This window comes from Lactuca virosa, chromosome 3 (genome assembly GCF_052849685.1).
Source record: "Lactuca virosa cultivar CGN04683 chromosome 3, Lactuca_virosa_CGN04683_v6, whole genome shotgun sequence".
Lineage (NCBI taxonomy): Eukaryota > Viridiplantae > Streptophyta > Magnoliopsida > Asterales > Asteraceae > Lactuca > Lactuca virosa.
In genome coordinates, this window is record NC_136428.1 from 66,156,700 (window position 1) to 66,167,374 (window position 10,675).

The 10,675-nt window shown below is 41.6% G+C and overlaps 1 protein-coding gene across 1 annotated transcript; it reads left to right on the forward strand.

Moving 5' to 3' along the window:
• The first annotated feature begins 7,559 nt into the window (after positions 1–7,559).
• On the forward strand, positions 7,560–10,472 carry LOC145165873 (ACT domain-containing protein ACR4-like). Its single transcript, XM_079084788.1, has 7 exons — positions 7,560–7,979; positions 8,307–8,352; positions 8,436–8,550; positions 8,646–8,713; positions 9,106–9,711; positions 9,796–9,900; positions 10,040–10,472. The coding sequence occupies exons 1-7, from the start codon at positions 7,906–7,908 to the stop codon at positions 10,406–10,408; spliced, it is 1,383 nt and encodes a 460-aa protein (XP_078940914.1). The 5' UTR covers positions 7,560–7,905; the 3' UTR covers positions 10,409–10,472.
• The last annotated feature ends 203 nt before the right edge of the window (positions 10,473–10,675 follow it).

Sequence of the window (10,675 nt, forward strand, 5' to 3'; positions counted from 1 at the left end):
ACCAGACTCTTGTGATATTTGGTTCGGTCAAGGAGGGTATTTTGGAGCTTCTGAATGAGAAGCTGGGAGTTTTTTGTACTGAGGTGATGCCCATGATGGGGGCGCGTTCGCTGACATTCCGGGAGTTCAGAGCTTGTGGAGCTTCGGATTATCATGGGGCTAGGGACCCCATTGCTAGCAGCAGGTGGTTGGCTGATGTCGCCAACGCTTTCCGTACGAGTCGGTGCCCTGAGGGGGACAAGGTCCAACTTGCCTCCTGTCTTCTGAAGGACAGAGCACAGGATTGGTGGGAGGAGGTTGGTCATGCCATTGGGGATGATGTCGCGTTGGACGCGATGACATGGAGTGATTTCTCGACCAGGTTCAAGGTCGAGTTTGCACCAGTGATTGAGGTGCAACAGTTATCACGAGAGTTTCAGGATTTGCGGCAGACTACAGAGACAGTGGCGGAGATCACCGCCAAGTTTAGGGAGAGGGCTCTTCTTGTTCTGCAGTACGTCGCGGACGAGGAGATGAAGAAGGCCCGATATCACGAAATGCTGAGGAGTGACATCAGGGAGTTTGTGAGCAGGTCCAGCTGCAAGACACTGGAGGATATGATTGCTCGGGCCAGGGAGAGAGAGATCGATCTAGAGCACATCAGGAAGAGGAAGCCGGAGGAGGTTCAGGTAGTTGCGGGTTCAGGCAAGAGACCCAAGGGGTCGGATGAGAGATCGAGGGATTATCAGGGCCACAGTCGTTGTGGGAAGTGTGGCAGGACGCACGAGGGTGCGTGCATGGGTGGTAGTGGTGGTGATTCTGGCTGCTTCAAGTGCGGCCGGACTGGTCATTTCAGCAGGGATTGTACTGCTACCACCACTCATGGATCAGACCTTATATGTTTCCACTGCAGTCATAGGGGCCACAAGAAGGCCCAGTGTCCGAGTTTGTTTCCAGCAGGACAGGTGATGGCACCTGCCCCTGCAACCATGAGGACCACCAACGGTCGTCAGGGCCGAGCAGAGGCGCCTGCAGTGGGGAGCAGGGCTTTTCAGTTGTCTACAGTGGAGGCGCGAGCAGCACCAGACGTTGCAGGTGTGTATCTTTTTCCTTCCTATCAATTTTTATTCATGATTATACTGTTATGGTACTGCATCTATGTTAGTGAATGTATGTTAGAATTTTATTTTTGTTCGTGTTCGGATCATATGCATCTGCATACCATGGATTTTCGGGCGGTAGTTCATAGTGGTACCCCTTTTGAACCGGTTCTCAGGATGCAGTCACTGTAGCAGGTGTGAGTGGGGTTCGGGAAGTGTTCTGTTAGTCTTCAAGAGTGGTTCAGATTTGGTATTGGCTGGTTGGAGCGCTTGCAGTGGTAAGCGTTGGATGTCAGCAGATCGACCCCTTTAGAGGGAGAGAGGGATTGGGAATCCTTCCCAAGCTGGGAACTATAGGGATCTAGTTAAATCGAAGTGGGGGAGAACTATCCCAGAGGTCAGGAGCAGGAGTAAGTGCAAATTGGGATGAGTTTGCAACTTTGTTGGAAAGGAAAGCAGCCCCAGTGGTTGTTAGGATAGAGGAGCGCGCAAGTTGGGAGTTAGAGAAAATTCCCAACATTGGGTTCGTGTATTCGCGGTAGATGGTACCTGGGTGGGAACCAGGTGGGAGATTTTCTCGGCAGGATGCGAGTTTAGTCAGGATGTAAGGCTACAGGGTCGTTGTAGCAATCTCCAACAGTTAGATGGAGAGGAAAAGGGTAAGGTTGCGGGATAGTCGTAGCATTTCGTTAGCAGCTAGTTAGAGGAGTGTGGGCGAGGGCCCATATCTCCTAGTTAGAGGAGTGTGGGCGAGGGCCCGTATCTCCTAGTTAGCATGATGAAGATCGATAGAGAGAGTAGTTCGTTGAGTTTTAGGATGGAGTGGGGCCTGCATAGCCCAAGATAGGTGAGACCTGTGGGAGAGGCCACTCCGAGATGTAGTTGGGTGAGACTCGTGGGCGAGGCCCATTTGATTATAGCAGCGCAGGTGGGACTTGGTTGAGACCGTAGGGCCAAGTTAGGGGATCGAGGATCCCATGGCTTAGGGAGCCAGGGTGGCAATGTAGATAGAGTAGTTTTAGCTAGCCGAAGTTTCTTCAGAGGTCGCTGGGAGCGACTGAGGGTTTGAGCTTGGGTTCGGTGACCGGAGGGAATCCGGTATTCCGGGTGGTGGACTGAAAGGTTCGGAACTGGGAGGTCCCCGTTCTTTTGGAAAGAAGGCAAGAGGCAACATGGTGTTTGGGCAGAAGTGTCTATCTGGATGGTTCCTGTGTGCGAAGTAGCTTGGGGTTGCGGAAGTTTGAAGTTCGTCTTCTTCAGAATGGAAGACTGAGTTGGATTTCAGTGTCTTCGGGATGTTGTTTCGCGCGTAGAATCATTGGTTGCGTTCCGCAGGTCAGTTGTTGGGGAGATGGGTGTTAGTAAGGAGAGACTTCAAGGACGAAGTCTAGTTTAAGTGGGGGAGAGTTGTAACACCCTGTTCCGAAAGTATCCGTTTATGGATTTTAGAGGCCAAGGCTAAGGGCGTTTTGGTCTTTTATGGGTTTTGAGTTTTTATTCGAGAGGTTTTGGGCCGGGGGTGTCTCTAGAAGCGTAGGGCTTCTCGCCACCTTTTCGTGGATATAAAGTTCGTCGGAAACGAACTTGGAACGAAGGAGTTATGACACTTTGAAGTTATTGGCAATATTGGTCCTTAATGGAGAAAGATGGCATGAAAGGACCATGCATGCAAGGTGGTAAGCGTGCGAGTACGCCCAGCGTAAGAGTGGGTTACGCTCAGCGTATAAAGGAGAAGGATAGCGGGTGCTTTAGGCGTACGCCCAGCGTACAGGAGGTACGCCCAACGTACGTCCACAGTCCAGAAACCCTAAATTTTAGGGCATGCCACTATAAAAAGAATGATAAGCCTCAAGGGTCAGCCTCTATTTCACCCTTGAACAGCCACGACGAAACCCTAGTCCTCCCTTGAGTGTTCTTGAAGCTTTGGTGGCCATTAGTGAACATTTTAGTGTTATGAAACCATTTTCCAAGCAAGGAAGGAGCAAAGCAAGGTGGTAGATCAAAGGAGAAGTTGTAGATCTGGGACTTTTGCCTCTTTCCATACCCTTTCAAGGTATAAAGTTCTGAGCTTGATGATTGTTCTCTTAGATCTCTTTTAGAAGGAGTTTATGGACTCTTTTAGCCCAATGAATGGATCTTTTGATGAAATCTCGTATTTGAGCTTAGGGTTGCCACCCTCAGAGCTAAAAAGGTCCCATAAATAGTAAAGTCTCCATATTGAATGTCTTAAGGGGTTCATGCATGAGATCTAGCCCTCTTTATGGCAGTGGAATATCATTTTGGGAGTTTGGGCTTGTTTGGGCTTGTTTGGGCCATGTAAAGTCACTAAGTCAGTGACTTTATGGATTAAGACATGGAAAAGGATTTGGATCTATGTTTGTAGCTTTTGGAGTAGCATATTAAGCACTTAATGGGAAAGTGACTTAACAGGGGGAGTACGCTGAGCGTACATGCAGGTACGCCCAGCGTAAATACCATTTGGCTAGTACGCTTAGCGTACATAGGAGTACGCCTCGCGTACTCTATCAGTTTGGGCTTTGCATTTTTGGGCCTCGGTTTGGGCCATGCTTTGGGTTCTTGGGCCTTAGTGGGCCATCAGCAGTCAGATAATATAGGTAAAGGAAATGTTTGGGCTGAGGGTAAGGCCCATTGGAGGGATTGGGCCCGATTTAGCAAATTAGGCCATTAGTGGGCCACTAGTGGGCTTGGGAAGCTTACCTAGTATTGGGCCTTAGTTTTGGGCCTTAGATATGGACCAAGTTGGACTAGGGGTAGAATGGTCATTTTACCCTAAGAAGGATTATTGTATTGGACTAAGTGATGTTTGGTATTGGTAGTTCGGAAATCCGAAGGGTCAGCAGTTCGGGAATTTGCCAGTCAGCAGCCAGAGGAGTATCAGCAGGGTTCAGCAGTGCGAGGTGAGTCTCCTCACTGTATGCATGGGTCTACGGCCACAATGCCGGCCCATTATGTTTGTGTATAGTAGGAAGACCCGGGGGTTAGCCCTAGGCATTATTATGATATATGTTCCGGATTACCATCTGATACCGGGCGAGGCCCGAGGTATGTTAGTATGCTAGTTATACTTGTTGTCTGTGTGATACTTGTATGTGCATGGTAGGGAGGTGAGTGTGGGCGAGGTCTCGCATCTCATCACTAGCTAAGTATGGACGGGGTTCTGTATCTCATTAGTAGCATAGCAGGGGCGAGGCCCGAGTTAGGAGGGAGGTGAGTGTGGGCGGGGGGGCCGTATCTCACTATCAGTAGGGCTGTGGACGGGGTTACATGACTCATCAATAGCATGATAAGGGCGAGGCCCAAGTTAGGCGAGGCCTTAGATCAGGAGTATAGTAGAGTATGTTTAGCTATTTGTTATGTGTTATGTTATATGTTTGTATGTGTTTAGCGGGCGAGGCCCAGAGACAGGCGGGGACTAAGAGAAACAGATCTGTATACCGAGCGGGGCTCGATGCCAGACGGGGCCTGATGCCGGGCGGCGCTCGATGCCGGAGCTAGTCCGATGCTGGAAAAGTCCCGATGTAGCGGGTGGGGGGCCCTTGTGAATGGTTATGTATGTGGTATGTGGTAGATTGGGGAACTCACTAAGCTTCGTGTTTACGGTTTTTAGTTTTGGTTTCAGGTACTTCCGGTAGCGGAGGGAAGAGCTCGGGATGATCGCATGGCACACACCAAGAAGTTTTTAGCCTGGGATGTTTACTCTGATATGATATGTTTAGACATGATACTCTGATTAAATATGTTTTGAATAAATGGTTTGACAACTATGGTTTTATTATGGTTTTAAAATGAAATTTTTGGTCATGATTTTTGGGATGTTACAACTATGTTTGACACATAGCGGGAAAGACTGCAGGTGGATTGTAGCAAGGAAAGTGACTGTAAGACTATGGTTGGCACATAGCATTCACATGAGTTGAAACCGACCATTTACTGTTATGTTTAGTTACTTGTGTTGTATGTGATATTCTAGGGAACTCACTAAGCTTTGTGCTTATAGTTTTAAGTTTAAATGTTTAAGGTACTTCTGGTAGCAAGTGGAAGGGCATGACGTGATTGCATTGCATCTGCTTTATGATTTTGAGATATTTCGCATTTATGATTTTATTATTATGATTTATGTTATCAAAACAATGGGATGTTTACTCTTCATGATTGAATGGTATGATTTCCTTTGATTTAAAAATGAAAAAAAATAGTTTTAAAATTTGGGACGTTACACAATCATTTGATAAGATAATTTCAGAAATTTTCCACTAAGTAATTGATTATCTCAAAATAACAAACAATTTTATTAGAACAACACATGCACTTTCTATCCTACCCTTTTGTTATTATTTTTCTTTTGTCTCCAAAGACACTTAGAACCCTCAACATATGGTTGTGGGTCACCATTTAACCAACACCTAATACCCTATCCTACAAGCCATTTGGTCGAAAATAACAAACATATAACTTATTAATAAGTAAATAAATAACCAAAACTAAAGCCTACAGTTATGAAAACCAATTAATTTAAAAGCCTACAATTATGTAAATCAATTAATTAAATAAAATGGTCTTTAACTTCATGCCTTTGGAATTCAATTCATCCCTGCCTCCTTCTGTTGTCGGGTCACTCGCCGAAGGGAATCATGACAACATATACACAAGCCATAGAGATCGACCTCGTCTTCTCATTCTCGTTTCATGCTCAACTCTGTGAAACAAACCAAAAAAATGTCTACAAACATCAGTATCTCTACCACTGTCTGCTATAAACACCACCGACCACCACCATTTGCTCTCTAACTGTTTAGCTTTCCAACCGTAAAAAACAACATCAACATTACCATCAAAATTCATAGAGAAGAAGAATAAATATTTTATAAGAATACAGTAGATACTTAGAGGGAAGAAAAGAGCATACTTGCAAATCCAACCCTTGTACTTGTAATTCATGTTTTTTTTCTTCCATTCTTTCATTCTCATGAGATTTTCATATATACATTTGTAATCTATGTCGATTCCCATGAATTTTTTTTTAATTTTTATTATAAATTATGTTTATTCTTACGAGAATATCATATTATGTACTTGTAATTTGTGTTTTTCTTATTTTGTGTTTTATTCTTTAAGAATGTCTTATTATTTCAAAAATAATAAATTATTCTTCAAAAATGTTAGTTATGCAATTGTAATTCATGTATTGTTCAATAATGTTAAAGTTATTGTCATAGAATGTTAGTTATACACTTGTAATTCATGTCTTATTCTTCAAAAATGTCTTTCATTCTCATTCTCATATTCTTCTTCCCAATAATCAGATTTTTAAACTTACACCGATCTTAATCTTAGTGTATAGATGAGAAGCGAAATTTGCATGTATCCCAATAAATCTACAAATGCCTATTTTAATTTTTAAACAAAAATGTCCATCTTACCCTTTTTGTGGTTCTAATATAGAAAATAATTAATCTTGTTTTATTTTAATTACCATCATGCAATTGTTGATCATAGTCCTTTATTTTTTTTAATATAATGAACACAACTTGGTCATATATTCAATCTTTATTTGCAATTCAGCTTTATTCCTAACTAATCTTTATATAGTCTAATATAGAATGATGTTAAAAACAACATCAATTTATATAGTCACAACATAACTCAAATTATGATAGTTTGATCAAAAAACCAGTAATTAAAACTACAAACGGTTACATACTATTACAAATGTCAAACATTCCATAACTCACAACCATCGGTCCTTGGAGGAGAGGTGCCGAGCTCCACTCAAATTGTCGAGTTCCATCTCGTGTTGTCCAACTCGAGGAGTATGAAATGGCAAAAACATGCCAATGAGAGAGAAAACCACATGTCTACCTCAGTCTCCTCCTTCAAACATAGGCTCCGCCTTTCCCACCTCAACGGAGCTTTACCCACCTTAGCCTCATGTAAGATCCACCTCAACCCCTTGTCAAGCTAATTACCCCTGAGTTTCATGTAATTCTATCACACCATCGAATACATATGTTTCACTTTGCCACCTATCGATAGTTCATACTTTGCCGATATAAAAAAAATCAACATTTGTCATTGTTTTAAATAGGTATCTCAAATTAGGGATAAGCATGAGACGGAACCGGTATCGGCCCGCAAATCCCGAATATCGAAATAGATAGAAACTCAATACTGACTACTGGGTCGAACTAACATTACCGGTAACGGTTTTCGATACTAGTACCGTACATACGGTACCAAATCCCAAATTTTATGATTTTAGAATATCGAATACCGTCTCATATTTCTAAATTTAGTAACATTTCGATACCAATACCAAAATCAAAATTTAATACTAATTTGATACTAACTTCTCGTCCCTATCTCAAACTCTATAAAAAAAACTTTTTAAATGGCATTTAATATAAAGTTTACTATATAAGTCTAAACATTTTGTATAAGATTACAGCATCAAATATAAAGAGATTTATTATTATCATACCTATCTGGCGAGTGAGCGAAGTTGTGCAGACACAAAGGGAGAGCAGTAGTAGTCGTCTACTTCCCCTGCGCTCTTCCGCCGTCTCCTCCTTCTCCTCCTCCTCCTGCTTTTTTCTTATCTGCGTGTATGTCCCTCCGAGTAGAACTCCATACAATCTAATCACACATCCACAATCATTCCCCTTCACCCCTCCTCGTTTCTTTATCTAGAATTTCATACGTAACGCATACTTGAGACCCACAAACAAGTGTTTCAAGATTAGCCAAATTATTGATTTTCTTCATTGTCTGTCTAGAACTCTCGTTGTTGCTTTACAAATTCAAGAAAATGGATTGTTGGTCTCCTTCGTTGAATGTCGATCAAGAATTTGCCAAGCTTCTCAATCGTATGCATCCACCCAGGTAAGAAAATCTCACTTATTATCCTCTTCAATTCGATTTAGGGTTTGTCTTCTTATCAAAATTAACTTAATTGATTAATCTTTAACTTGTAATTACGCTTTTCCGGCTCCAAATCGTGCATTTGAACGATTTAGCCATTGGTTTTTCCGTACAATGTGTGGCCTGAATCGTTGTAGTTACGTTTGATTTATATGAATCGTTTTTATTCATTCAATTTACGAGGCAATTGCTTGATTTTGATGAACAATTTTTGGCTAAATTGGGGTAATTTCAAGAATTCGCGACTCTTTGTATCTTTCTTGACGAGTTCTGTATATGCGTTTGTAGGGTTACTGTCGACAACATCACAGACAGAAAAGCCACCTTGATTAAGGTATAACCGAATTAATCAACTCAATGTTCTTCAAATACAAAAGAATTCAAAGTTTATGTGAATGCTTTCTGTTTATCTGGTAGGTTGACAGTGCCAACAAGCGAGGGAGCTTGTTAGAAGTGGTTCAGGTTTTGACAGATTTGAATATACTAATCAAAAGAGCTTACATTTCTTCAGATGGCGAATGGTTTATGGATGGTAATTCACAAGTTTAATGCCTTAAATCCAAATTAAATTTCACTGATTTTAACAATTTATGACTAAAAAGATGATGTTTCTTAATTTTCTTGCAGTATTCCATGTTACTGATCAGTATGGAAATAAGCTGACAGAAGATAATGTTGCTGATCGAATCCAACAGGTAAAAAGATTAAATCTTTCACCAAATCCTCTGAATTTTACTTTCTGATTCAAGATTCTTATCATGTTCTTTATCGAATATGTTGCTACTAAAAGCCACACACACGTTCTATCCATTCGTGTGGCTAGCGTTCATGACTGCTTTATCTTGTGTTTTTTTTGGTATAAAAATCAAGAAACAAACTTTTTTTTTTCTTTACATCTCGTGTTGGAATGAAGACAATTTTTCTGAAACACCAAACATCAGTACAAAAACCCATGTTATGTTCTTTAATGAAAAAGAGCTGTCATGTCAACTTAGTACTTCTATGTTTACACATTTTTAACCCAACAAACTTTAGGATTGGAAGTCAAAAAAGTCAAACATTGAATCTAGAATGTTATGTGTTGCAGTCACTTGGACCAAGAGGGTGCAGTTTCAGATCGTTAAGGGGTTCAGTCGGGGTCCAATCAGCCATGCAACACACCACCATTGAGTTAACCGGGCGTGATCGACCCGGTTTACTTTCTGAAATCTTTGCAGTTCTTTCAGACCTAAAATGCAATGTTGTAGCTGCAGAAATCTGGACTCATAATTCAAGAATGGCTTCAATTGTTTATATAACCGATAACTCGACCCGACTCCCGGTCGAAGATCCCGATCGACTCACTAAAATCAAACACCTTCTTGTTTCCATTTTAAAAGGCGATAAAGACAAACGGGGCGCCCAAACCGCGGTCTCCCTCGGGTCGACCCATACCCAAAGAAGGCTCCATCAATTGATGTATGCAGATAGGGATTATGATACAGATGGGTCTGATTCCGATCTATCTACAAGCTCCAACAATGAGAAACCTTTAGTGACAGTTGAAAACTTTAGTGAAAAAGGGTATACTGTCGTTAATGCAAAGTGTCGCGATAGACCTAAGTTACTGTTTGATGTGGTTTGTACATTGACTGACATGCAATATGTTGTCTTTCATGCCACCATCATCGCAGAAGGAGCTGAAGCTTCTCAGGTATTCTTTTAAATCTTCTAGAAAAACATTAATTTGATCATGGGATTTTGTTTTCTAATATGTTATGTTTTTGTGTTGTTTAAGGAATTTTACATACGCCATACAGACGGATGTCCGATTAGTTCGGAAGCCGAGAGGCAACGCGTGATTCATTGCCTTGAGGCAGCTATCAAGAGACGGATTTCAGAGGTAAATTAGTGAAACAAACTTTCTAGAGCTTTTTTTTTTATTACGAGAATAAAAAAGTTATTAGTGGTCTTTTACTTTCACCTTTTTGGGTGACAAAAAGCCTTATGTCATGTGTAACAAATGTTTATGATATATACAGGGCGTGAGGCTAGAGCTAAGTGGGGAAGACAGGGTGGGGCTTTTATCGGATGTGACTCGGATCTTTAGAGAGAACGGGCTTTCGGTCACGAGTGCAGAGGTGACAACGAGAGGATCAAAGGCTATAAACACATTCTATGTGATGGATTCATCTGGAGATCGGGTTAAAAGTGAGACAATTGAAGCAGTTCGAAGTGAAATTGGTGAATGCATACTTAAAGTGAAGGAAGACAGCGAGTCAATGGTGAAGAACTCGAACCCTAATTCACACCCAACAGGGAGGTTTTCTTTGAGTCATTTGTTTAGAACTAGATCGGAAAAGTTCCTGTACACTTTGGGACTAATTAGTTCGTGTTCGGAAGTAGCTTAAAGAAATAGAAGAGGATGATGTTGTTATATCATATATATATATATGGTAATTGTTTATATCTTAATTAGGAAGATGATTAAGATAGATTTGGTTATCTTTTTTTTGATGGATGACAATGGATGTTATGGAACCACCGTGATCCGTCGCTTTCTGTGACTGTAAAAGGTGGTGGTGCCACCGTATCAACTATCAACGCCCTGTACGATGGGGACAAACTTAAAAGAGACAGATTACAGCTGTATTAATAGGGGCCCCGTGAAGAGTTGG

What these genes read in the sequence shown, in the direction of transcription:
- LOC145165873 (XM_079084788.1), top strand. Translation starts at nt 7,906, where the DNA reads ATGGATTGTTGGTCTCCTTCGTTGAATGTCGATCAAGAATTTGCCAAG. An exon ending in TGGCGAATGGTTTATGGATG is followed by an intron (nt 8,551 to 8,645) that starts GTAATTCACAAG and finishes ATTTTCTTGCAG; the next exon opens with TATTCCATGTTACTGATCAG. An exon ending in TCAAGAGACGGATTTCAGAG is followed by an intron (nt 9,901 to 10,039) that starts GTAAATTAGTGA and finishes TGATATATACAG; the next exon opens with GGCGTGAGGCTAGAGCTAAG.